This window comes from Aptenodytes patagonicus, chromosome 1 (genome assembly GCF_965638725.1).
Source record: "Aptenodytes patagonicus chromosome 1, bAptPat1.pri.cur, whole genome shotgun sequence".
Lineage (NCBI taxonomy): Eukaryota > Metazoa > Chordata > Aves > Sphenisciformes > Spheniscidae > Aptenodytes > Aptenodytes patagonicus.
The window spans coordinates 88,056,094-88,083,693 of NC_134949.1; the positions used below are offsets into that span (position 1 = coordinate 88,056,094).

Here is a 27,600-nt window from a genome sequence, read left to right on the forward strand (position 1 = left end):
GTGGTGGCCCTGTAATGAAGCCACTGCTGACGAAGGATAATAAGTAGTTTATAAATGCATGTGGTGTAATGTGAAGGCAGTGTGAGTGGGCAGGGGTGTGTTGCACACCAAACCAGGAAACAAGATGGCCCATTGCTTAGGTGCTGCTTACTGCGCAGGAGTAACTGTTCAGGGTAGCTCTGGTTTAGGAAACGCAAGTGTCGCGTCTTCTGCAGTCAATGTAGGATACTGAGAGGGGGAGGTAGACCAGAATACTCCTGTTTTCAGGCTAAAGCTTGGGCACAGGTTTATCATTGTGCTTCTTGGGACACTGAGAATTGGAACATCCTGATGACTTTTAATGCAAAACACATGAGAAACATCTAGGCCGGGTTCTGATTCGGTGCCAGAAAATGGTGGGGAGTGCTAGGTGGGAAGCTGCCAGTCACCCCCCGTCCTGCCACTACGTCCTGCTTCTGTCTGATGAAGGGGTGCTTCAACCGGCAGCGTGGAGCATTCAGGGGACATTTGCTGCAGCTGAGGGAATGCTCTGACTTAAAGGAAGAGGGAATTTAGACAAAAAATATGGATGAAACCCGAGAATTTTTAAACGGCTTGCAAGTATAAATGCAGCTGAAAGGAAATTAAAAACTAACCTTGGAAGAGAGGGAATAAGGGCAGTAACTGTGCAATATTTAATCACCAAAGGGGGGAAATAAAAGAATCAGTAGAAGCTAGAAATTACAAAGTACAAAAATGAAGCCAGTGGGAACAAAGCCTATAAGTGACAAGGCTAGAAACATAAGCAGCTTTTTTTAGAATGCCTTTTGTTTTTGATATAATTGAACATGGCACATGTCCATTACCAACTGCAGATAGCAGAATTGTTTGTAATGAGAGGAGGGGGAAGTGTTCTGTAAATATTTATTCTGTGTTGGTGCTGGTGTCATATGGGGATGATGTACTTCCCAGGCAAACAGTAAGGAGGATTTTAAATAGCATCTATTGGGGCGAACACTTTTTTGATCAGCAGTCTTCAGTAAATGGTGTTTGTGGTCCTGTGAAAGCCACCCGAAGGTGTCTGTGGTCTGCTCTCTGTCAGTCTCTGGACCGCTGGGGAAAGCCTACAAGGCTGGAAAAGAGCTAGCTCTGTGCTGGTCCTTAACGATGTCAAGAAGGCTGCCACAGCAGTCCAGATGTGAAATACTGAAACAGCAGATAAGTAAATTGCTTCTCTTTAAAACAAGCAAGAAATCCAAGTCAAGAAAATAAAATCAGTTTGCCTGGAAGTAGCAAAAAAGGTCAGTCAAAAATTACTTGATTTGATTTTTTTTTTAAAAAAAAGATCACTGTTAATAGTTACCTGTATCACTGTAGTGGTAATGGGATCTGAAAAGTTTACTTCACCTAGAATTGAAGTGCTTAAAAAGGGGATACACTAAGTCAAAGTAATCATGAACTCCTTTAAAGAACTGGCTAGCTTGCAGATTTCCTGGAACAGCTGTCAGTGCAACATAAACACTTTCTAAAATGGAGCTGGAGAAATTGCCCTTTTAGAGTGATTGGAAATAACCTAGTTGATGAGTAAAGTCAAGTCTGAGTTTCAGGAAGCTGGAGCCGTACAGCATGACGAGAGGGAAGATTTTTGCCAGCCTCTTTAAGCCCATTTATTAAAAATAATTGGTCATCCACACAAGTGACCGGTTTATCTTGTCCAGCTATGATTGCCCCAACTGTGGGCATCATTCCTAGGTAGCTGGGCAAGCGTGGCTGATGAGGCCGTTCAGCAAAGTATTCCCCTCTCTAGCCAGCAGACGCCCTCAGCAAGCTCCCGTCCCCCGGGCTCTGCCACCGCTATGTCCGCTGCGTGATGTGCACAGAAACTGTCCCAGCCACAACCGTCGCCTTCCACCAGTGGGACTTTCTTCTTCATCTGTTACAAACATAGCAAGCGATTAAACTAGCCCCATAGCTCAGCAACATTCAGCCTTTAATTAAGCGCTCTTAAGGTATTATTTACCTAAATATACATTCAGAGCCATGTGGTAAACAGTCTCTTACTGTCTGTTAAACGGGTTGCGTAAGGCTTCTGTGCTTAAGCAGACTATTCGAGGCTCAATTGTAGAGTGTGTTTCGGTGATACTGACTTAGATTATCGGGGAAGAATTATTACGAGACAATTAACGCATATAAATATATATATATCTTAGAGTTGGAAACACTGATTGGAAGGTACTCCTGGAGGTCATCTGGTCCAGCTTCCCCTTCAAAGCAGGGCTGCTGTTGGTCCTAAATCCGGTCAGATATGGATAACAAGACACTGTGTAGCAGAGCAAGCTAGGATAAGAAGCTGCAGTTGCGTGGCTCCAGGTGAAAGGTGATATTGCTGAAGATCTTAAGGCTCGATTCAAATGCTGGCCAAATCAATCCAGAGATCTCAAGTTGGCAGCAGAGAAGAAAAACATTCCCAAGAGATAAGTTGCTTATACTGGCTGAAAATAAGACCAGGTCCTCCCAGGACATTTCTCGTTGCAGATATGCAGATATACGTTGTTGAGAAGTGGTAGTTACAGATGACAGCAGGATTGCTCCCCTCTGACATCTACAGAGAAACGGGTGGCACTTCCTCCAAGTCCCAGAAAGGAGGGATATGAAGGGTATCTTGTCATTCTCTTGGCTAAGTGAAGCTTCAGCCAAAGCACAGCAGGATGTTGAGGTGACTGAGCCCAGACCATGACGCAACCACGGTGAACAGTCTTGTGCAAACTGGCAACAGGAGCACTGATGTTTCATTTCTCCTGGAGCAGGGCAAGGCACTTGGTCACGTACCAAGTGCTCGTCGGTAGATAGTTTAACATAGCGTGATTACCCAAACTTCTGAGTGAGCTTAGATTGAGGTCCCTGGACGAAGCAGACCTGGCAGGTTTGACGGTTTCTGAGTCCTTTGTATAATCAACCATGGCTCTACTTTTTCCCTGCCGTATGAACAAGGAGGACAAACTGTGGAGGCGTCGACAAGCTGAGCGGCAACACCTGGGGAGCGTGCGATCCCCGGCTGCTCTAAAGCAGCGGCAGTAAGCAAGGAAGACTGCAGTATTTAAAGAGTTAAAGGCTGATAGAAGGAAACAAAACATCCTATCATTCTTTCCAAAGACAACTGAAGGAAGTTTCTCCAACTCCATTGCCTAGTAGAGTATCAGAAAAAACATAGCTGTTTTTATCAAATAAAATGCATTTCATTTATAAAAATAGTCAAACATCTTGATTAATTTATGCTAATTTATGTTTATTATTCTGAATACATAAAAGAAATTTAAGTCTTAGTTTAAAAAAGACATTTTTGCCCAAGACTTAAGGACAGGCAAACCTGTGACAAACACTAAGCTCCTAAAGCCTACTGTGAAAAAATGCTCAGCAACTTGCCCACTTCGTTCTGTTTTTGCAGATGTACAATTTAATTTCAGTGGTTTGGGTCGCTGCCATTGAAGGAATAACTCATTCAAAGCTGAAAACCAGGCTGGGAGGAGAAAAGGCTGGAATTATTTTTTACACATCAACAAGAAGCAAGAAAAAAAAGTGTGAGACCATCAGATTTCCTCGTTCTGAAAGCCTGAAGGATCCAGTCATTGGAAAAACCCATTTAGTTACTACAGAAAGATTTAGGTGGGAAGAGATGTCTCTGGAGCTCTGTAGTCCAAGCCCCTGCTCACACTAGGGCTAACTTTGTGGTTAGATCAGATTGTTCTTGCACTAAACCAGCCTGCCTAAAAAGACTAGAGCCGTTCATTCAAGCATGCTTTTATGACTCCACTCCATTTTAGGTTGTATTATTAATTCAAGAAACCATTTTTAAATGCTGTTTTTGCAATCAATTAAATATTCCATTTTCTAAATGACAAGTAAAAAAATGCTTCATTCACTATTTCCTAACAAAATAAAATGTAAATTAAGTATCTGAATTAATGCATGTTATAACTGTACAGTGCTTGTATAAATGTGAATAGATTAACATATTCACCAAGTTAAAATGAGTGCCAATTTTAATGTAAAGTCTATATTTATCAGCACATTCACATAGCTCTCAGCCAGTGACAGTAAACCTGCAAAAATAAAGTACAACTACGGAATGAAGATTATTTAACCTGTGATTAAATTCAGCAATTCATATCATTCTGGTTTAAATCAGCACACTCTCTAATGCTTCTGTCCGTGGAGATGGAGACCTCAGCCCTTCTCTGAGTGGGCTGGTACCCACGTCCCTTCCCACAGGGCCGTAGCTACTAGGATGAAGGTGTTCAGCATCAGGCTCTCCTGCTGATGTAGGTTCTGCTTCATGGAAGACCTAGAGCTGAACTGGAAGAGGACCTTTACTTGGCTGCTGTGCAATGGCTCTGATGGCTTCTTGGCTGGGCTGTCCACTCTTCCATTAGTACCAGATGGCAGCTGATCTTAGCAGCCCAGGCACGCTCCTGAGATGCAGCTCCACATCCTCCAGATGCAGCACTGGATGACATCGAAATCCATGCCCTGTAGGCGCTGGGGCAGGGACTGCTGTCTCAGCCAGCAGCTTCGTTGTCCCACATCTCAGACTAACAGTATTCCCATCTTCCGCCTCTCCTTGAGATTCCCCCACCAGGACGTTTGATTTGTGAGCAGGTGGCTGTGCTCTGGCTCTGAAGCTGGTTTTGCTTGTGACTTTACGGTCACTGGTAGGGCCTGTGCTGTGCGCACTGGTAGGGCCTGTGCTGTGCACACAGACAGGGCCAGTGCACAGGGGTGTGGGGAGGGGAGATCAGATCGTGGGCAGAGGGTTGTAGGTGCCAGCACTGTTTTATCAAGGAAAATCTGTGCTCTCCAACGCCTCATGTGAACGGAGCAAACGCGCTCTTGCTTGAAGCTGCTGCACCCTCAAGTGAGACCCAGCAGTGTCACCGATAGAGCTGCAGCCAGCATGGAGCAAGGGCACCTGTGCAAGCCTGAGTTCCTGGGAGCTGCCAGATGATTGCTGGTTGCGGAGTCCAGAGCAAAACCGTATGGCCTGGGAACTGGGATCTAGCAAGAAAGTGAGCCCGGTGGGCAAGGAGAGAGAGGGGACCCCAAGGAGAGCTGGAGCCATTGCTGTTGAATGTTGTCATCCATGGAGGGGAGAGGGTAGAACTGTGATGGGCTTTGGACCCCCTTCTCTACCCATTCACAGCGTTGCTGTTCTCTTAGGTGTATGTTTTGATAAATGAAGGTATCACAGTTTTCGCTTTCCTTTGATGCTCTGGAAGCAATACATAACCTGGCGTGTCTCAGGGGCTCTGCTGGTCCCTTCCTTAGTCCACCCTAACAGCTACACAAGCAAAATTGCTCACGGTCTCCCCCACAAGCAAAGAGCCTACTGCTTATTTTCTAGCAATATATTGATATACAAACATATTGCAGTTAACAGCACCGTTATGGCTGTACCAGTACTCTGATTTTTCACTCCAGCTAACATGAGAAAACAGATTTATGTATTTTTACCAGAATTTCCTTTCTGAAATAACTTTTTTTTCCCCCCATAACAGGTGGGTTTGGAAGCATTTTTCTATCATCTCTGCTTACATTTCAAATTAAGACACAAGCTTTCTAGGGATGCTGCTTGACAAGGCACTGAGTCTGGAATTCAATCCTAACCTTTGTAGCCTCCCTCTTCATGAGTTTCTTGAGCTGATCAGACATCTTTTACCCTCTTCTCCCCCCCCCCCCCAGTTTAACTCACAGAGCTGACACAGTCCAACAAACATTAGCCATCATTCCTTCTTCTTTGGTTAAGCGCAGTGTGTGCCCGAGTGTGCTTTTTTCTTGGCAAGTTAGGCTAGTGTGTATGTTGAGGAACCATGCTATGCATCTCCGTGACCTGGCTCTGCAGTCACCCTTTCCCTGTTGGCCCGTTGCTCACTAGAGCCAGGGCCCGGCTTGGCACCGTGCTGCTACGGCGAGGTCAGCCTCTTCTGGCTGTATTTGCCATCTCCAAACATGGCACTCAGCTGTCCTGGGCTGAGGGTTGTGCACTGTACACCATGCATCTGCAGAAGGTAGAAGAGAAACAAAGGGTTGGGGGATTGGATCAGCATGTCGTGTCCAAGATGGTGATATTTTGGGGCACGCACCTTGATCTTGTGATGTTTTCTATCAACCTGATGAAGGAAGGGGCAATATAACCCTTGGAGCAGAGGAAGAAGGGTCTGTGAGCCACGGTCCTGGGATTTTCAAGAGGTTTTCAGACATTGCTGCTTGGTGGTGGTGTTTGTGGTGGAACATGCAGAGCGGAAAATACTGAGAAATAACTGAGTTATTGAAGACAAGAAGAAGACTAACTTGGAAGAGGAGCTTGTCTGCCAAAGGGTGGTCCCTCACAAACCAGACAGGCTCTTCCGAAGCTCAAAATCGACATGGCAATCAGATAGCAACATGGAAAATGCAGCTCCTTTCCTTGTAACAGCAGCAAGTTGTTATCCTGCTGTTACACACACCTACTGCTGGCATCAGTCATGCTGTAGGCCTGGGGGTTACAGCTGCATACATCAGCCCGCCGAGCTCAGGCTAACACAGGAACACCATCTGCAGGAAACGCCATTTTGTGGTGGCTCTGAAAACAAGGTTGCCAATCTGCTTCAGTGCATGAATTATACAGCTTGTAATGCATCATCAGTGGTACAGCCTTATAGGTGCCCTCAGAAATCAGAAAATATTGGAATTAACATCACCCCTGTACTGCGCATTACTGACCACTACAACTGCTTGACACCACAGTAGGGAGTAGACTCCCCCCCCAGCTTGCCACATTGATGCCTCCTGTCCAAACTACTGTTCCTCCTATCCTCATCCCTCCCTCAAAGATGACTTCTTTTTTGCAGAAACTTAAAACACAAGTGCCCCATAGCCAGCTGGCACAAACAAAGCTGAACAGCACAACAGTGTCTCCCGCACTCGCAGTCTCCTGACCCTGACAAGTGCACGCCGCAGACTAGCTGGCTTCTGAATGCACTTGCAGACCGTAAGAGTTCCCTGAATGATTTTGACAAGCTGAACCAAATCCAGTGTATGCCACAATGCATGAGAAATGCCAAGTACCCAACTGCCTTTTTTCCAAATATACAGTAGGTCCCCACAGGCATTGTTACTAGAGCACCAACCAAGGATGACTTCTTTGACAGCTCCTTCATCTTCTGCCTTGTGCTTGAGTTCTCAGTGTACGTCCAGGGACTCTGGTCCGTTCATTCTTGTTTCCTGTTTTCATACGCCATAAATCTCTTGCTGGCACATGTAGACGCAGGCCGTATAGCCAGCATCTGCCAGACATTAATAACACTATGTGACATGCCATGTCGGTGTGCTTTCCTAGGTCATGCATTTCCATCAGCCACTGAGGTCAGCATTGAGTTCCCCTGGGAAGCTGCTCAAGTCGGGACGACTGAACTCAGTCTGGGCTGCGTTGTCACTGGGGAGCAGAGGGGATTAACAGAGTTGGGGAGTGGAAGGCCCTGGAGTTGTCTGAAATGAGCTAGTAAGCAATATGTCTCAAGCTAAGCAATGGAAGACTAGGAACTGGCTAAAATTTGCAAGCCCCAGCAGTGTTGCCTGTTTTAATGTGAGTGGCAAGAGCTAGCTGGAAAATGTCTCCTGCTCACTGTGTTTCTGAGAAGCTGCAAAAGCATCCTAAAATTCTATGCTGTTGTTAAATGATATGGCTTCAAGCTTCTCAGAAATGTTACCTTCCAACAAGACATCTTAGAGCAAACTACAGCTTGTCTCCTGCAAGGAACTGCAGAGCTACGTGCTGTTGCCAGACACCTTTCTAACGGACTGCATGGCTCCGGTGGTGTGAGTTTTCACCCTGATAACCTGTATGGCCGCTCAGGGTACTGGCAGGTGATGTATCAGCCTTGCAATCGCAGCCAGAGTATCTGCAGCATTCTGCAGCCGTTGCATACAGCAGAGCTGCTCGACTCTCCCAGGATTTGCGACAGAAGCGACTTCTTCAGCAGCATCCTGCTACGTTGTCGAAAACTTTGTCCGCTTTGCAGCTCCTCTTCGGTTCTGCAAGGGTGTCATTTCCCAGCTGAGCTGAGGCTGTGGGGTGATGCAGCAGGTACACGAAGCCGCTATGCCACCCTCCATTTTGCTTACAGATGCAGTTCTTGGAGCTGCTGTGCCAAGCATTTTCCTTCCAACCACCCTGACAGCTGCTTGCCCATGATGGTTATGGTCATGTCTTTCCCTCTCATGTCAGAAAGTGCCCAGCTGTGGGAAGCTGCCCAGCTGTATCAGCTGTTTCTCCATGGGGTGCACACATGGGTTGCTGCATCTGTGGCCCACGCTTCAGCCTCTGTAGTAAGAGACGGGCACGGGCACGTGGGTGTTGGTCTCCCTCAAAATCAGCCCTGTGGAGCTCTGGGCACCTCTGTGCTGGTGGTCCCAAAGCCTCTTTCGCCGGCACCCCCTTTTGCCTGGGAAGGTTTTAACGTGCAGAGAGCAGCGCTTGGGACACCTGCGCCGGAGGCAGAGGAAGACCAGCTGGTGCTCCCGTGACGCGCTGGGTGTTCAGAAAGTGGCATAGCTGCCCAGGAGAGATCAAGCCAGCTTCCCATCGTGTCCTGAAGCGAGCTCGTGCTGGGATGCTCCCTGGGGAGGCATGGGATGCGTCTCAATCCGCGCAGGTGGAACAGGAACAGATTTTGTCCCCTTTCTCCAGCAGAAGAGCACAAAACGCTTTGCGGTGCAAGGTACCTCAAAGGTACTGCTTTTGGGGTACCCTCAGCTCGGGGATAGCCTGGCCAGGCCTCAAATGCTGTTGCAGGTTGTTGCCAGCCACCACCGTGTCCCCGAGCGGAAGGGGAATCTCCCAGGTTGGCTCCCGCTCCTCCAGCTTGCCTTGTCCCCGTGGCCCCAGCTTCTTCCTTCCTCGTGGGGTGCCCGCCTCCCCTCACAGCCTCACAGGCATGAGCCTGTGCCTCGGCTCCCCTCCACACCCCCTCCCCAGCCCAGCTGTTATGCTGTCCCCTTCTCATTCCGCCGTCGCCGGGGTCACCAAATGGGACAGGGTGCTGGGGCCCGGGGCAGACATGTTGAGGCTGCCCTGCCTGGTGGGTGAGTGACTCCTGCTCGGCCCCTACCCACCCTCCTGGGGCCACCTCAGAGCCTGGGGGCCGGGGCTGGAGGGAGGCCTGAAGCCCCTGCTGCCGCCACCCCCTGTTCCTGCCCCCCCCCATCTCTCACAAGACCACCCCACTGGACCCACTGACCGCACCAGCCCTTGGCTCTGCTCGCCCCAGGGGGCTGCTGGAGGCTCTCAGAGGGGACATGGGGCGGGGGGGCAGAGCTAGGCCTGTGGAGGGTGCTGGAGGCAGAAGAGGAGGGGGCCCAGCTGAAGGCAAAGGAGGGAAGGGAGGGGATGGAGGGATGTCCCCATGGAGAGGTACAGGCCCCTGGCGTGGTGGAGGGGCAGCTCACAGGGGTGGGCAGCGGAGCCTGTGCCATTGCGGGTGCCACTGGAGGCACCAGGCAAGTGAGGCTGGGGCTTTTGTGGGGAAACAAAAACCAACACAAAAAAAACCCCAAACCCAAACAGAACCAAAAATCAAAACACCTCCCCCCAAATCCAAACCAAGCCAAACTTACAAAAAACCCCCAACTTTTAATTTTTTTTTCTTTTTAATTTTTCCCTTTTTCTTTTTTCCTTCTTTTTTCTCTTTTTTTCTTCATTCTTTTTTCTTTTTTTTCTTTTCTTTTTTCTCTTTTTTCTTTTTTCTCTTTTTTTTTCTCTTTTTTTTTTCTTTTTTTCCTTCTTTTTCTGCCTTTTGCCCTGGGGCTCCTGGTTCCCCTGGGGGGCCTGCAAGCAGGGGTGGTGGAGGGATACCTCAGGCCAGCTCATCCCCATGCCCCACTCAGCATCAGCAAAGGGGAGCAGGCCGCTCTGCCAGCCACTCTTTCATTTCCACCCACCACTTGCCCCGGTTAAGGAGGATTAAGCACAGCTTGCCTTCTCCCCCAGGGCTGCTGACCTTGCTGATATCCTCTGTTGCTCTACCGGTGCCTCCCGCTCCGGGCAGCCCCCTGTCAGACAGTGAGTACGAGCTCTTCTTTGTCAGCCTGCGGCCCCCCTGGAAGGCAGACGTGTCCTGCCAGCTGCGCCAGGCACACGGCTGCCTCAGCCCCACCATCCTGCAGCTGGACCAGGAGGAGAACCATGGCCGTGTCCCCGAAGGTAGGGGCATCACCCCACCTCCAGGGGCAGAGGCGGGCATCAGCCCAGCTGGAGCAGTGCCGGCTGTTTCTCTGCCCTGAAATGCCACAGGATTATGGGAATGGTGGTGGGATGGGTTGTTTTGGGGTCTCTAGCCCAAATCATAGAATCATAGAATCATTAAGGTTGGAAAAGACCTCTAAGATCATCGAGTCCAACTGTCAACCCAACACCACCATGCCCCCTAAACCATGTTCGGCTTGGAGCAGGACACTCCCAGCACTAGAGCACTGTGGTTTTGTGCAAGGGAGTTTGGTTTTGTGGCCTCTCTGGGCACACCTTCCAGTCCTGCATGGCTTTCCTGGAGAAAAAAAGCTTTTCCTAATGGGCAGTCCCAACCTCCCAAGCAGGAATTTGCAGTTTTTTCCCTCTTGTGTTGTCTGGCACCACCAAGAAGAGTTTGACTTTGTCATCTTGTAGCTTCCCTTCAGGTCCTTGTGGGCTGCCGTTAACTCACCACCCCATTTCCTCTTCACCCCGCTGAACAAGCACAGCTGCCCCAGCCTCTCTTCATGAGTCACAGGCTGAAAGCCATGGCCACTTTGGTGGCCCTTCACTCAGCTCTTCAGTTTCTCCACATCTCCATTGGTGGGATGGCGGGGGGAAAAAAACTGGCCACAGTTTTCTGAAGCTCACTGAAGCTCATCATCTCTTCCCAACAGTTCATCTTACAACCTGACCGGCTCATTCCAGCTTGATCTGGGGTTTAATGCAGAAGCTTGGCTCTGAGAGACAAAGGGTCTCACGGGCCTTTAAGAAAGCTTGAGCTGATAAGCTGCTTTTTTAAGTGTTTAACATTTCAGGAGCCAAGAAACATCCCAGTTCAGAAAGTGCCATAGCAACAGCACCCTTTAAATCTCTGCAGTCATACTTTCCCTGCACCCCTGCATCAGAGAATTTAAGTGGCATAATTATATCTGTGCAGCTGAAAAACTTGGGACTACTTCTGTTGTATTTTTCTTCAGAGGAAAAAAAATAGGAACAATTTTCTCATAAAAAATATGTCTTTATATTTAGCTATGAACGTCAGTGAACTGAATGATCAGCCAACTGTGCTTATTTGGACTGCAGCTTGAGGGCAACTATTTCTTGCTTGTTTCTTGCAGCTGTGTCTGGGGAACGGGTCCCACCCCGCACCACCAGACCCAGGGACGGGTCCTGGGCTCCTCCCTCACCTGCAGGCACCTGCAATTCACGATGCCGTGGTGCTAGGTGCACCCAGGGGCTGTCCCTGGTTCCTCTCCTGGAAATGCCCAGCACCCTCGCACTGCTCTCTGGCACATCCAACCACTCTCCCACTGCTGCTGCCTTCGGAGGCTCAGCTGCCAAGAGCAGGAGCATCTGGGAATGCCAGGAGATGGGACAATTTTGCAGGATGCCCTCTTTGTCTTCTTGTCCTCCATCCCTCAGCCCAACAGACCCATCTGGCAGACTTTATTCCCCTCCGTGTTCCCTTTCTTCCAGTTTTGGGGCTATTTTGGCATGTGTTGCGGTCAGGCTGAGAGGCCGAGCAGATGTGGCAGAGCATGTGCCCTCACATGTTTTGTCTCTACTGTCCTCACAGATGAATGGCAGTGCTGTCTACATCCAAATATTCATGAGCATTAATTGTGCCTCTTCAGGTGTGGTGCTGAGGAAAGCAGTTATCTTGTGTTTTAAACAAGGGAAGCCTACATGTAGCCTTTCAACGCTCTTTGTTGTGGAAGATGAGAGTCAGGAGGATGCTTTCTGATGAGTGTATGCAAATATCTTGGCTGGTTCCATCTTTTAGTGATGATGCAATTGTTAATTAATTGTCCCCCCACCCCCCCGTGCTGGGAGCTCCCGTGGGTGGAGTTGGCCACAAAGCCCAAGGGGGTGGCTTCCTGACACCTGGCAGAAGCTGCAGCTGTTTGCAGCAAACACATGGGCAGGAGGAGCAGAGGAAAGAGGCAAAAGATCATATTGATTAAACTAAGCAGCTGGTGCTAGGAACGGCTCCCCTTGGCAGGAAGGTCAGAGGATTGAAAGAAAGATGAGTGTTTCCGTAGGGGAGACGAGCTGAGAGAAAAGAGGAGATGGGGATCAGTGCTAAAGGAGGCAAGCTGCTTGTCGGGCCATGCCATCAGCATTCAACAGGCTGTGGGAAAGCTGAGCTGTGGTGAAAATCAAGAGACCAGCAAAGAGAGCTCACGGAAAACTTTATCTGTGCCAAGTTTTCCTTCATTTCCCAGATGTTGTAATGAAAATGTACTTTTCTTCTCCTTCCACCCCAAAACGGAAAGTTTCTGTAACATCATAGGAATCGTTTGTGACAGGACACAGCAAGCTGTAATGCTCCAAGCCTGGAGTATGTGCTGCTGGGGATGCAGTCCTGGCCTGGGAGAGCCAGGCTAACGCTGGGGTTAGCAAAAGGTTGGGCTTCCTCCCCTGCCCAACGGCAGCAATGCTCCTGTGCAAGTAGTGGCTGTGTGGTGGAGTAAAACGCTGCAGCTCCCAGTCCATTGCACTGGCCGAGTCCACATCGGCCCCACGTCCTGGGGGGATTTCATAGGGCATCACCAAAGGACAGAGTGGGGAGTCTGGCTTGGTCTCTACAAGTTGGGCATTTTTCTGGGCTGGGATCCTGGCGGATACCTGAAATTCTACTTTTGCTGGTTAATCTGTATGCTCAGCACAAGAGAAGAAGTGTGTACAGCATAAAAGATGGTGTGCAAGCAACTAACAGGAGAGGAGTGCAATTCCACTGCTAACCGCCTCCATCTCAGCCAGCACTTGATCCATTTGGCCTGCACAAAGGGCTGGCTGTGCTAGCTGGGCCATGCACCCACAGAGCAGAGGGAGCACAAGATTACTCCCCTCCCCAAATCTCCCAGGATTTTTGGCTCTCCTGCATGACCTCAGTTATCCTGCGATCACTGCAGGAAGAGCTGCAGCTTTTGAGCCAGTAGGGTCAGCAGTGCTGGGCAAGACTATGGTGCATGTGTGTTCAGGCACAGGCTTTGCCAGCAGCATCTTGGCCCTATGGACTTTCCTCCATCCCCTGCATGGCTGGAATCACTGCCAAACTAATTTGGTCTGAAGAGGTTGTTTCCTCTGGTGTTCCCAGGCCCGCTCTGGTCATCTTTTTAACCCATCACATCACTACTTGCCTTTTTTTCTTTTTTAAACCCTTCAAGGGCTAATAAGAGGGTCCTTATCAGATCCTGGAAACAGGAGGTTTGGGTCTCTGTAAAAGGGAAGATAACCTTGTAAAAAAATGACAGAAGGACAAACTGAAACCCTGGGTGGTTTGGAGGAAAAGTGCATGTGGCACCTGGGATCAGGAGCTATAACAGCACAAGGCTGTGATCTCCCCTTGGGGGCAGACAGCTTTGATTTTCCCTTCAACCACAAGTTGCTCCGAAAACAGCCATCCAAGAGGTCCCCATCTCTTTTTGCACCCAGGCCAAGGGGGCAGGTGCCTAAACCTGTGGCCTGCCCCCATCCCACATCTCTCTCTCACCCCTCTCCAGGGCCGGTCTGCTCTGACTTCCCGGAGGCGCCGTGGTTTCAGACCTTCTGCCAGTTCGCCCAGTACCGCTGCTTCAAACGCCAGTTCTATGGCAAGGTGGGGAGCGGGATTGGGACCGGGGAGGGGGGGAGTATCACTTGGGAGATGGAAGGGGTGAGGAGGAAGGGAAGATAACACAGCAGGACTCGTGTTTCTCCCTCTCTCCTCTGCTCAGCGAATCCTGTGTCTGAGTTTGTCTCCTCCAAAAAACCTTCTCCTCCCAATGGAGCGACCTCATGCTGTGGGCTCCTGGGCAAGGGGTGGAAGCTCCCCTACGGAAGAAGGTACGGCTGCACTCAGCTGTGCTGGGCACACCTGCTCGCCGGCTGTTCTCCTGTAGCTACTCTTCCCCCCCAGCAGCTTTCTGGCTGGCCTCAGAAAGTTGCCTTCAACCCCCCCTGTCCCCGTCTCTCCCCAGCTCCAGGGCAGGCTTCTCTCTCACGCACTGATGCCCTGCTGCGCACCAACGTGGATGCTCTCCTGAAGTATTCCTACACACTGTCGAGTCAGGAATTGCCACCAAGGAAACTACCCCCAGCCACGCCAGGGATGCCGAGACCCCCGCAGGACAAGGGGCTGCCTGTGCTCCCACTGACCCTGCCAGTCCCAGCTGCCCCTGCACCCTCGCCTCCCAGGCTAGGATCTCCTGCCCGGGCAGAGCAAGCCTGGGAGCAACGCCTGCAGAACAGTGTCTGGCAGCTGATCCACTTGGCCCTCTCCTTGGAGACATCCCTAGGCACCAAGGGCTCTTCTCCGGACTCTAGCATCAAGTCAGACCCAGAAAGCACATCAGGCAGTGCGAAGGAGGGGGTGCAGGAAATGGCCCCCCGTGGCAGGTGAGGGGAAGACCCATATCCCTGCCCAGCGGGGTACCGCATGCCACCCGTGCAGGAGTGTCCTCACACGCACCAGCTGGTAGACCCACGGCACTCGTGCCCCTGCCCTGAGCAGCTGGTGAGTGCAGGCAGGCTTTCTGGAGCAAGCTGTCCCATACAGAGCAGGAGTACCCGGGGAGCCCCTCAGACACCTCCCACTCCAGCACAGAGTGAGTAGGGAGAGGGTGACCCGGCACTGCTAGCGCCTGACAATGTTACTGTCCTTGTGTCCTGAGCAAAGTGCATTTAGGCTGGGCCTTAGCTGCAGGCAGGGCTTTATCCCATGCACGTCTATCCCCACACTGTGGTCATCTGCAGTATGCAATCACCTCTGCACTCATACTCCTCCCAACTCACGTCTCTGGGGGGGTCTGGGTGACCTGCAGAAGTAGCTTCCTTGCGAACACAGGTCCTTGGGATGCTGGGGTAAACATGTGTCTCGCTGTGCTCCTCGTCTCTCTGCGTGCAATGTAAAGCAGATGTTTCTTAAAACAGGCTGACCTGAGGAGCGCTCCGAGGAGTGCGCCATCCTCACCCAGGTAGAGCAAAAGCAGCCCCAGGCTAGGAAACAGAGCCAGGAGCACAGAGCCTTGCTCCTGGCTGTGCAGGACCACTACTTCTCAAGCATGTGCACCTCTCTGCGCTCTGGATCTGTGCCTTGCTCTTCCTAGGGGGTTTCTGGTTGCCCATTCTGGCTTTGAAAGCAGCTGCATGCCAGTTCAGCACAGGGCCCTGCGACAGTCCGGCTTACTGCAATCCTTTTACGTGCCCTTCTTAGTTCCTCTGGCCTAGGGATGCTTTAGGAGCTTGTCAAGCATCTTGAGCTCTTCTCAGCTGATCTGCCAGGATCCACTTGCCACTGTGCTCAGGCAGCTGGGGCTGGTGAGCCCAAACAGAAAAGACCTGCAAAAGGATCTTATGTTTTCACTCAAATTTACTTTTTGATCCTGTAGTACTTTGTGGCTGAGGACCACTTGCTTTGACTGAGATGCAAAAATTATTTTGCTTGCCAAGAGCAAAAAATAAAGCTGTCTAGATGTGGTTTTCATAGAGAAGTCATTTTCATTTCACTCTGTTGCTGGCTAGTGATGTTCCTGTAATTGTGCATGATTGCACATCTGTGGTTTCTATTAAAAACACTACATACTACTACAGTTGAGCAAGAGATTTCTGCATGTAAAAATGAATTGCATCATGTTGTTAAAGCTGTAAATGTTCTCTTGCAAGGCTGTAACTTATGTCATCCTCCTTCCTAATATTGTAGGAGGCTTTTACTGCCTGGCAAATTTTTTCTGGTGTTATGTACTCTAAGGAAAAATTATGTTTCACTGAGGATATGTTCATTTTCCCTGCCTCTGAAGTTGAGCCTTGCTCCAATTTAGTTATATTGGGATTATTGAGGGACTGCTGTGATTGCCGATGACGCTCGCTATTCTGCTGCAGAGTTTCTCAAAGACACTAATGCTGACTGTGTGTCTGTAACCTGGCAGCCAAGCCCCATCAATCATGCTAAGCAAAGCTTAAACTCAAGTGAGGATAAAAAGGCGAGATAGACCATGCCTGTTGGCTTTGCTGCTTGCCCCATCCTGCCTCCTCTCAAAGTGACTTCAAAGCATGACCTAAAAAAGGGGCAAAATGCTTTGAGGCATTTCCATTCCAGCAAGAGGAGCAGTGCTGGCTGGGACTGGTCAGTGTGCACAGGTGCCATTCAGCATCTGGTTTATCACAAGGTGCGCACGGTTGTGACGGGCACTGAACCCGGGGCTGCGTGTCTTCCCTAGGGTCTTATGTCCAGCGGGATATCCATCCCTTCTTGCTCACCCCTGCTTGTGGCAGCTGCTCCGGTAGCTCTACCAGCTTTCATGGTACCTGATGAAGGTAGCTGTGACCTTTAGAGAGAGACATGACGATGGCAGCAAAATAACAAGGAAAAGAATTGGCAGCACACTTTTGTGGTGTTTCTGCTAGCAGTGAATCATTATAGGAGAAAAAAAATGTCTCTTATTGCATTTATTTTCAATTTTTAGTCCTTATTGTGTTTTCTGTCCCCTTGATTAAAGAGCTATTTATTTCCCAGCATTTCCTCTCCTCAAAGTTACCTATATGCCATGATTCAGTCTTGCAGTAAGCTGAACAGAGCTCCATAGCTCTCATGTTATAAAGCCTGCACAACTCATTTTCTGTGGCAATTTTCAGTGTCCCTTTAAAACATCCACACGCTCCAGCTCTGCGTGCACCATTCAGCGATGGGTTTCAGCAGTTGGGTATGCAGAAGGAGGTCAACCTCCCCTCCCTCCCCTGCTCTTCTGTTTGCACACAAGAATTGCATTTGCCCTTTTTCCCAGGGCTTCCCGCTGTTGCATTGTTTGTCCACTATGACCCCTACCACCCTTTCAGCATCACAGCTGTCCCGGATACAGACCCTGTCCTGTTGGCATTCGCACGCGAACGCTTGTGGTTCGCGTGAGCCCAGCTTCCCCAGCAAGGCTGAGCCGAGCCCTCCCAGCGGCTGCACCCTCCTACTGCTGCTTTACCCCTCCAAATAGTCCTTGTTGTGCTTACGTACTTCATTCCCAGTGGCTTTAATTTTAAGACCAGACCCTTCATGAAAAATAACTGTCCCCAGAAAAACACTCTTTGAATTATCATCACCTGTTAACAATTACTTCTTCTTTTTTACCCTGGGTCTGGTGGTGCCGGATGGGACCCGTTCCCCTGACACTTTTCAGCTGCTTTCAGGAACTATCTGTCACTTGGGGATGACGTAGACATATCTTTTGGCTGTCCAGCAAGGCCAGGGCCCAATTTAGTGTCTCCGTATTGCTACTGTGCACGGCTAGCTGTGAAAGGGAAGTCGTGACAAGGCAGGTTGTCTTCTCGCCACCAGGCCAGAAGAAGTTCAAGTGCTCCCAGGCTTTTGAGAATCTCAGAGCTGGGGGCTCTCAGTGTCCCAGGTGGGCAGAGGTAAGAGGCTGCAATATTGTGTCGGTCAGCAGGAAAGATGTATTTACAAAAGACAAATTTTCCCATGCTTTGTCCCCCCGACCCTTGGGCAGGTGTTATGTTCCTGTTCTCCCAATGGTTCCTGCATTGGGTTAGCTGCTGGGCTTGATCTGCCAGGTACCTAGCCAGCCTGCCTGCCTTCTTGACATGCAGGCCAAGATCTCTTTTTCTTTCTGAAGCTGTTAAGAACAGCTTTTTCCTTAGTGGTTTTAGTTTCCTGCAGCAACCCGCCTAAATCAGAAGTTACAAAGTGCTGGAAAGTTGCTGTTTGCTCCTTATCTTCTTTTCTGCTTGCCTCAGGTATTCGCTCCACCTCACACAGCCAGCCAATATTGGGGAGGTTCAGCAGCTGAAAGTTAATGGCCCAAATCTTTGTCATTACATGGAGGGAGAGGTGGATGGTGTTAACCAGCCCTCTTCAGAGATACCACGGAAGTAGGCTCTATGTGTGCCGCTCCATGTCTTGAGATGCTAAAGCAAGATAGGCTTTTGTCTGAAGTTTTCTCCTTTTGCCTTTGAGCCGTTACTGATCTTGACCCACAGGTTCTTCTTAATTACTTTTTTTTACATTCCCTTTGAAACATTGTCTCCCAGTACCTGTTAGGCTTTTTCCAGGGCAGCAGTTAGGACATTAACGTGCAGAGGTACCAAGCTGGGGAGGGATTCGCATTAGGAAATCACTTTAGACAGACCTATCGGTTTCCCTGGTGCATGGAGAAACTTCTGCACATCCGCACACGGCTAGCAGTGTGTCAATGAGGGCAGGGGACCAGCAGCAGTGCTGTGCCAGGTCTGTGCCATTTGCCTGAAGTGCCTCTGTGATGGGACACAAAGCCCCAGTGCTACCTAAGGCAGCAGCAGTGGGACGGACAGTGGCTGGATAGGCCAAACAGCAGTGCCAGGGCACTGGGAATCACCGGGAGAGGAACCAGGGACAGCCCCCGGCATCGTGGATTGCAGGTGCCTGCAAGCGAGGGAGGAGCCCAGGACCCATCCCTGGGTCTGGTGATGTGGGATGGGACCTGTTCCCCTGACACTTCTCAGCTGCTTTCAGGAACAAGCTGTCACTTGCGGATGGTGTAGAAGTATCTCACTCACCCAGAGGTGGTAAACCAAATCATAAATTTGCAATCGTGAGGCCAGAAAGCCTTGCAGTAGAGATGGAGAACAGAGATAGAGGAGGAAATGGATGTGACAGAGAGAGCAACAGAATTTCTTGGTAACCTCAGGCTGACGGCATGACTTCGTTTCCTGGGTGGGTGAGTGGAAGTTATGGACACAGTTCATGTGCATCTGCATACTTGGCCAACAGCAAAGTGTTGGTAGGTGGTGCGTAGGGATGCGAGGCTTTCTGATCTGCGTGAGCCAATCATATCGAATATGGTCTATAAATCTGAAGTTTGCCGTGCAGCAGAGGCTCCTACCCACGTCTGACTTTGCGTCTGTTCTGAACAAGTAGGTCATCAACACTCAGCAGATGTTTTATCGCTACTTATGAGCTACTTATGGAAGCACTCTTTTTAGAAAAGACTGGAGCTGAGTTCCCTTTTACTGCCCCGTTTGCCTGTAATGCTCTATTTGCATCTTGTTCGGGCTGCACTTCTTGGACCAGTACGTGCGTTGGAGAAAGCAAAGGCTGTTAAACCCATTTATTAGCAGTTGCTTTCTAAGCCTCAGGTTGTTATTTATTTGCTTTTTTTAAAAAAGTATAGCAAGCTGGACAGTTTTCTTCTTTTTTCTACCTTGGTGATGAAAACACGAGAGCTATTCATATCATTTTTAATGACTGTTAATGTGCCTCTCACTTTAGTGGCTTGATCATCCTGATGTGATGAAGAAGCAATCATAGAATCATAGAATCATAGAATCATAGAATCATTGAGGTTGGAAAAGACCTCTAAGATCATCGAGTCCAACCGTCAACCCAACACCACCAGGCCCACTAAACCATGTCCCTAAGCGCCTCATCTACACGTCTTTTAAATACCTCCAGGGATGGGGACTCCACCACTTCTCTGGGCAGCCTGTTCCAATGTTTCACCACTCTTTCAGTAAAGAAATTTTTCCTTACATCCAATCTAAACCTCCCCTGCCGCAACTTGAGGCCATTTCCTCTCGTCCTATCGCTTGTTACTTCGGAGAAAAGACCAACACCCACCTCGCTACAACCTCCTTTCAGGTAGTTGTAGAGAGCGATGAGGTCTCCCCTCAGCCTCCTTTTCTCCAGGCTGAACAGTCCCAGTTCCCTCAGCCGCTCCTCATAAGACTTGTGCTCCAGACCCCTCACCAGCCTCGTTGCCCTTCTCTGGACACGCTCCAGCACCTCAACGTCCTTCTTGTAGTGAGGGGCCCAAAACTGAACACAGTATTCGAGGTGCGGCCTCACCAGGGCCGAGTACAGGGGCACAATCACTTCCCTACTCCTACTGGCCACACTATTTCTGATACAGGCCAGGATGCCATTGGCCTTCTTGGCCGCCTGGGCACACTGCCGGCTCATGTTCAGCCGGCTGTCGACCAACACCCCCAGGTCCTTTTCCGCCAGGCAGCTTTCCAGCCACTCTTCCCCAAGCCTGTAGCGCTGCATGGGGTTGTTGTGGCCGAAGTGCAGGACCCGGCACTTGGCCTTGTTGAACCTCATACAGTTGGCCTCGGCCCATCCATCCAGCCTGTCCAGGTCCCTCTGCAGAGCCTTCCTACCCTCCAGCAGATCAACACTCCCACCCAACTTGGTGTCGTCTGCAAACTTACTGAGGGTGCACTCAATCCCCTCATCCAGATCATCAATAAAGATATTAAACAAGACCGGCCCCAGTACTGAGCCCTGGGGAACACCGCTCGTGACCGGCCGCCAACTGGATGTAACTCCATTCACCACAACTCTCTGGGCCCGGCCGTCCAGCCAGTTTTTGACCCAGCGCAGAGTCCACCTGTCTAAGCCGTGAGCCGCCAGCTTCTCAAGGAGAATGCTGTGGGAGACAGTGTCAAAGGCCTTGCTGAAGTCCAGGTAGACCACATCCACAGCCTTTCCCTCATCCACTAGGCGGGTCACCTGGTCATAGAAGGAGATCAGGTTGGTCAAGCAGGACCTGCCTCTCATGAACCCGTGCTGGCTGGGCCGGATCCCCTGGTTGTCCCGCTCATGCCTTGTGAGCGCCCTCAAGATGAGCCGCTCCATAATCTTCCCCGGCACCGAGGTCAGGCTGACAGGCCTGTAGTTCCCCGGATCCTCCTTCCGGCCCTTCTTGTGGATGGGCGTCACATTGGCAAGCCTCCAGTCTTCCGGGACCTCCCCCGTTAACCAGGACTGCTGATAAATGATGGAGAGCGGCTTGGCGAGCACCTCCGCCAGCTCCCTCAGCACTCTCGGGTGGATCCCATCCGGCCCCATAGACTTGTGAGTGTCCAGGTGGCATAGCAGGTCATTGACTGCTTCCTCCTGGATTACGGGGGGTTCATCCTGCTCGCCGTCCCCGTCTTCCAGCTCGGGGGGCCGAGTACCCTGAGGATAACTGGTCTGCCTGTTAAAGACTGAGGCAAAGAAGGCATTGAGTACCTCAGCCTTTTCCTCATCCTCAGTGACAATGTTCCCCCTTGCATCCAATAAAGGATGGAGATTCTCCTTGGCTCTCTTCTTGTCATTAATATATTTGTAAAAACTTTTTTTGTTGTCTTTAACGACAGCGGCCAGATTGCGTTCTAGCTGGGCTTTTGCCTTTCTCATTTCCTCTCTGCACGACCTAACGAGATCCCTGTACTCTTCTTGAGTCGCCTGCCCCTTCTTCCACAAGCGGTAAACTCTCCTTTTTTTCCTGAGTCCCAGCAAGAGCTCCCCGTTCAGCCAGGCCGGTCGTCTTCCCCGCCCATTCTTCTTACGGCGTACAGGGACAGCCTGCTCCTGCGCCTTTAAGACTTCCTTCTTGAAGATCGTCCAGCCTTCCTGGACCCCTTTGCCCTTCAGGACCGTCTCCCACGGGACTCTCTCAACCAGCGTCCTGAACAGGCCAAAGTCCGCCCTCCGGAAGTCCATGGTTGCAGTTTTGCTGCCCCCCCTCCTTACTTCACCAAGAAGCGAGAATTCTATCATTTCATGGTCGCTAAGCCCAAGACGGCCTCCGACCACCACATCTCCCACCAGTCCTTCTCTGTTAGTAAACAGCAGGTCGAGCGAGGCACCTCCCCTGGTAGGCTCACTCACCAGCTGTGTCAGGAAGTTGTCTTCCACACACTCCAGGAACCTCCTAGACTGCTTCCTCTCTGCCGTGTTGTATTTCCAGCAGACATCCGGGAAGTTGAAGTCCCCCACGAGAACAAGGGCTAGCGATTGAGAGACTTGTGCCAGCCGCTTATAGAACGCTTCATCCGCCCCTTCATCCTGGTTGGGTGGTCTATAACAGACTCCCAGCAGGATATCTGCCTCGTTGGCCTTCCCCCTCATCCTTACCCATAGACACTCAACCGTACCATCATCACAATCGTTGAGCTCTATACAATCAAAACACTCCCTAACATACAGGGCCACCCCACCGCCTCTCCTTCCTCGCCTGTCCCTTCTGAAGAGTCTGTAGCCATCCATTGCAGCACTCCAGTCGTGAGAGTCACCCCACCATGTTTCTGTGAGGGCGACTAAGTCATATCTCTCCCGCTGCACAATGGCTTCCAGCTCCTCCTGCTTGCCGCCCATGCTGCGTGCATTGGTGTAGATGCACTTGAGCTGGGCTATCGATTTCGCCCCCGGCATCGGCACGCCACCCCTCGGCTCATCTCTAGCGAGCCTGGTTTTATCCCCTTCCCCCTTCGAACCTAGTTTAAAGCCCTCTCAATGAGCCCTGCCAATTCATGAGCCATGATCCTTTTTCCCTTGTGAGACAGCTGGACTCCGTCTGTCACCAGCAGGCCCGGTGCCATGTAAACCTCCCCATGATCAAAAAAGCCAAAATTCCTCCGACGGCACCAGCCCCTGAGCCACGCGTTGATCAGGTGTGTTTTCCTGCTCCTTTCGGTATCCTTCCCTGCCACTGCAGGGATAGAGGAAAACACTACCTGTGCTCCCGATCCTTGAACCAGTCGCCCCAGTGCCCTGAAGTCCCTTTTGATCGCTGCAGGACTTCTCTCCGCAACCTCATCACTGCCAGCCTGTATAACCAGCAGCGGGTAGTAATCAGAAGGCCGTACCAAACCAGGGAGCTTCCTAGTGATGTCTCTGACCCGGGCCCCAGGGATGTACCACTGTACACAATGTACCACTGGAATAACAAGCAAGTAGTGGAACAATAGCCATAATAACATATTTGTGGATAAATTCTTTCAGATAAGTTTTGAGAATGTATCAGAGTCATTAACTGAAATTTGTGAGTCCCATCAAGATGACCCAGCCAGTTTACCAAATCTTGAAGGCGAAGATCCAACTGTGCCTAAGCAGTCAAGCATCTGAGTGGTGGCAGGGAGTCCCTTCGGCTGTCACAGATTTATCAGCAAAGTGGGCCAAACACTTGTTCTCCTGGGCTACAACTGCTTAAGAGAGAAATTGTCAGTGTTAGGTAATCCCCACACAAAGAGCAATCCTTTACGGAAGAGAAATGCTAGGTGTGCCTTGGGGGCTGTTACTGGTTCTTCTCTCAGCGATGTCCAGCTTCCAGTCACAGAACAATGCTGAGAGGGTTGAATTGAACAACCTTGGACAAGATTTTCAAGTGGGATGAGCATAGACTTTTTGCTCTAAATTTAAAATTTCCTGTTCTTCTTGATATCCTAAATGTCCTGAATGTTTGCAGAGGAAACAAAAAAAAACAAAAATAAAAAGGATCATATGGAGCCATAGGATGGAGAAGTGGACATAAAGGATCTTACAGGTTCTGGAAGCGCTCTCTGCAGCATAGGTGGGCTTTGTTTCTCTTTTTTACTGGCATATTTTAATTCTTTTCAGCTTTGCCTGAAAGAGTTGGTATCTGTCACTGCTGTCCTCAGTTTGCATTCTTTTGTCCTCTCTGAACTTGGACCTTCCCTCCACAAACCTCTGACCAGGTGGGTCTCACTGTGGTGCATCATAGGAAAAGATGCACAGGCTTGCAATATGTAGATTTCCAGGTTTTCAGCTGTCCTCAGTTTTTCAGTGGATGTGTTTGATGTGCTGTGGGTCGGCACCACAGTGATTTTTTCACGTCTGTATCCACAGAATAGCATTTGCAGCCTGTCCACAACAACACAGGATAATGTGTTGAATGAACATCTTAGCTTGCCTCGATGCAGGCTACAGCAGCATCTGCTGCACCGTGATAAAACAAGTTTGACTGTAATGTCTAAAAAAAAATCTAGCACTCATTATATTTTCTGTGACTAAGATTTTCCAGGTTCTCTTGTAGTATCTAAGTGAGAGAGATGCCTTCAGAGATCCTGACATGCTCATTTGCTGCTGGTTAGTGTGAACTGTTGGGGTATAGGATCACTTGTTTCTAACCCACTGCAAGTGCAGAGCACATGCTGCGAGCTCCTTCATCCACGGTGTGTGGCAGGGCCCAGGGATCTATTATGGAGGTGCACAAAACTTCTTCCTATTAGTAGCCCTAATGCTCACCCACATTCTCCTATGTGAGTGCACACCCAAACCCAGTGCAAATGCCAAGCAGCCGCGTGTTCCTGTGCATACGGTGTATGCCTCTCACATGTCCATGGATCTGTGAGCACCAGTCACTCCTTACAGCTTGATTTCTCCACACGCCACATAATCGCAAGAGCTTAATGGCGGGGAGATTGATCTCTTTTAGCCTTCAGTCCTGGCAGTTGCTCTGATCACTCACCCTAGCCTTCCTGCTCAGCACAGGACGTGGAGCCATGCCTGGTGAGCCCTGAAGGAAAAACAGTATCGTGTGGCTGAGCTACAGACCCTTATCCTAAAAGAAGTTTGGGACATCTTTTTGAAGTCTCCAAGCTGTGGAGAAACCACCCCATCAGCTGCTCCTGTGCTAAATACCCTTCATGTCAGGAACATGCAGCTAATTCCTGGTTTGAATGGATCTCACCCCAAATTCCAATCACCAAAAGTCATTACTCTCCCATCTGCTGATGAAGAGAGCCTTCCAGCTGATCCCCATCTTGGTAAAAGTACAGACTGACTGAGTGGCCACCCGCTCAGCTAAGTAAAGGTTCTTCAGTTTCTTGCTCCAGGTGAAAGTTTTCCAGGCCTTAGGAAATCTCATCTTCATGACTGTCCTCCAGGTTCTCCACCTCTTTTTTTATTGTTTTAAGGCTAATCTGAAGGTCTTCAAGAAGTTTCAGCTATTCTTAGGAAAATTTCTCCATACAGGTTAGCCCATGCATGGATTTTAAGAGCATTTTAACATAAGCAATTGCTGCTCTTGTCTTTTCTTACTTTCTGCCAGATCAAAGTTTATTTATTTATTATTGATTTTGTTTCCAGACACAGAAGACAAATATTTAATGAGCATTTTTACCTCTTCTGCATCATTGCTGATAATTCATACCATCCCTGACTAATAACAATTCTGTACCATGTGTACAATTTCTTCTGTTCCTAAGAGATGTAAAATATTCTTGTTGTCCTTGTCCCACTGTCCTTAAATTTTCTACCTCTAGCTTTCCATGTCAGTTTGGATGAACAGTTAATTCATTGTTACCAATTTTTTCCACTTTCCGTCAAATACATTGGCTCAAGCAGGAGGGAGGCTTAATAAGTTATATACTCCAGACCCAAATGGGGCTGCCCCATGGTCAACACTCAGCAGACCTCTCACAAACACCTCCTTGCTGTGCACTCGGATAGGCAAAGCTAGGCAGCAGCTGCTGCAGGGCCCCTGGGAAAGTTCCTCAAGATGTGCTCCTCGTCCAGTCCCTCTCACGGGCTCCCGAATGCACACACACACACCCGCCCCGTAGACTCTGTACAGGCACATACAGACTGCAGACACCCCCGTCCTTCCGTGCAGTTGGCCGAGAGACCAAGGTTTCTTTGGGAAAGGTTTTTTGCTATGCTTTGGGGTTGTTTTCCCCCCTTTCAGTTTTTAATTAGTTTGTCTCTTCAGCTTGTGACAAGAGATGAGACTTGACTTTCTCCATCCCTTTCTCTGTGAGCCTTTTAGCCCTGAAGAAGGACGAGGCAGTGATGATCCTGTGCTATGGAATGCTGGAGGGAAACTGTCTCTCGTCGGTGGTCACCCAGGCCTGGAAGGAGATGGAAGAAAGAGTCCTTGGGTTTGGAGATTCGGTAAAGACACTGATGTCCACCTTTGACCCCATTGTGTGCAGGGGTCCCTGCAGTGCTGACCACAATGCTCCGGTGGCCAGAGCTCATCAGCACTGTCCTTTCAGGTGCCACCTCCTGGGAGAAGCTGACCTGGGTGACCAGGGAGGCAAGCTCCAAGCCAGGGATATGGGAGCTTCTCAGTCTCCTTTTTCCCCGCCTGACCTCCTCGTTGCATCCACCCTAGGTGTGTGACAGCCTCGGGCGGCGTCACATGGACCTGTGCCCTAACTGCGCTTTCTGCTCGCTGAAGAGGGAGCAGTGTCAGAACACCAAAAACCTGAATCGTGTTCACTGCAAGACAGGGAGCTTCACCACCTACATCAACTCTCAGATCTCAGCCCAGTACCAGGCTGCAGGCAACAAGGTACTGAGCATGCTGCATCTCCAGCCGGTCTCTGAGGAGGAGCCTGGACTGGGTGGTGGGGAAGGGGAGGAAGAAGCACGGCTCTCTTTACCCCACCCCTTTGCAGACCAGCTCTCCAGAGACCTTGGAGTACTATGGTATGGAGGTTTTCAGAGGGCTGAGGGCAGAGTACTGGTGCAGCCGGATGGCCACCCATGGCTGTGAGGACCCTCGTGTGACCCTCTGGCTGAAGGCAGAGTACACCACCTTCCAAGATGGAGATGCCCCAAGCCAGGTTGGTGCCCAGTGGGTGCTCCCATCCCTCCTTCTCCTCTTCTTTCTCTGGCCTTCATTCCCGTCTCCCCAGATCTGCGACTCGGATGGAGTTCAGCACCCCAGCTACTGCGCATTCAAGAGCCACCAGTGTCTGCAGCAAAGCCTCTACAACCAGAAGGTGAGAAGCAGCCTGCACTGCCCTTTACACAGCCTTCTCCTCCATGGCTGGTCCCTCCACAGCCAGCCCCAAGTCCCTGCAGGATTCACTGGCCCACTGCTTGTCCCTCCAGTAGGACACACTTGGATGTCTTTTGGGGGGGTGACAAATAGTGACCTGAGCACAGCTGGCATGTAATTGAGGCAGTGGGATTTGCACAGACGCTGTAAGAGGTGGCAGTGGAGACAGCCACTAATGTTGAGACAGAAGAGCTGTGGGGAGCCTCCCACCCATCGGGGTATCCCTGTATATCCCTGCAGGGGAGGGTCTCCACCATCTACTGGGTGCTTCCTAGGTGGTAACAAAAAACAGAAACACCAGAGCAGGACAGAGAACTAGCCTGTATCTTAGGAAACACACAGTTCAGCTATCATTCTCTCCCTCCTGCTTCCCAGCTGGTTCTCCCCTCTTCCCTCTGGTGCCCCCATCATCCCAGCCTCCAGATACCATCCATCATGGGGGTCTTCTTTCCCTGGGGGAAGGATGGGCAGTGGTATCAGTCCTGTGAACTCAGGCTCTCCTTGCAGGTGTCTCGCCGCAGCTGCCACAGAAACAAGACGTACCGGGTGCTGAGTGAGAAGGAGGGAGAGGAGGAGGTGCGGCTGTGGCACCAGAGGTTCCTCAGCCTCACCAAGGGGTGATGCATGGTAGCAGGGGGATGTGTGGGACACGCAGGGCTCCAGAGCAGGCTCTCTGGGGCTGTGGTGGGGCAGAGAGCCTGGACAGACTTGGACAGCTCTTCCCAGACCCCTTGCTGGCCAGCCAGCTCATCATGGCCAAATCTCCCTCTCCGAGCACCTGCTCTGCACCGTCGGCAGTGGCACACCAGGAGGGGAGCCTCA

The 27,600-nt window shown here is 50.3% G+C and overlaps 1 protein-coding gene across 1 annotated transcript; it reads left to right on the forward strand.

Moving 5' to 3' along the window:
* Nucleotides 1–9,071: 9,071 nt before the first annotated feature.
* Nucleotides 9,072–27,399, forward strand: ACRBP (acrosin binding protein). Its single transcript, XM_076347740.1, has 10 exons — nucleotides 9,072–9,096; nucleotides 10,001–10,213; nucleotides 13,747–13,841; nucleotides 13,960–14,068; nucleotides 14,203–14,620; nucleotides 25,751–25,883; nucleotides 26,107–26,286; nucleotides 26,393–26,560; nucleotides 26,633–26,719; nucleotides 27,286–27,399. The coding sequence occupies exons 1-10, from the start codon at nucleotides 9,072–9,074 to the stop codon at nucleotides 27,397–27,399; spliced, it is 1,542 nt and encodes a 513-aa protein (XP_076203855.1).
* Nucleotides 27,400–27,600: the final 201 nt, after the last annotated feature.

Coding starts and splice junctions, on each gene's coding strand:
- ACRBP (XM_076347740.1), top strand. CDS start 9,072: ATGTTGAGGCTGCCCTGCCTGGTGG. Junction 14,069..14,202: donor AAGCTCCCCTACGGAAGAAG/GTACGGCTGCAC, acceptor GTCTCTCCCCAG/CTCCAGGGCAGGCTTCTCTC. Junction 26,720..27,285: donor AAAGCCTCTACAACCAGAAG/GTGAGAAGCAGC, acceptor CTCTCCTTGCAG/GTGTCTCGCCGCAGCTGCCA.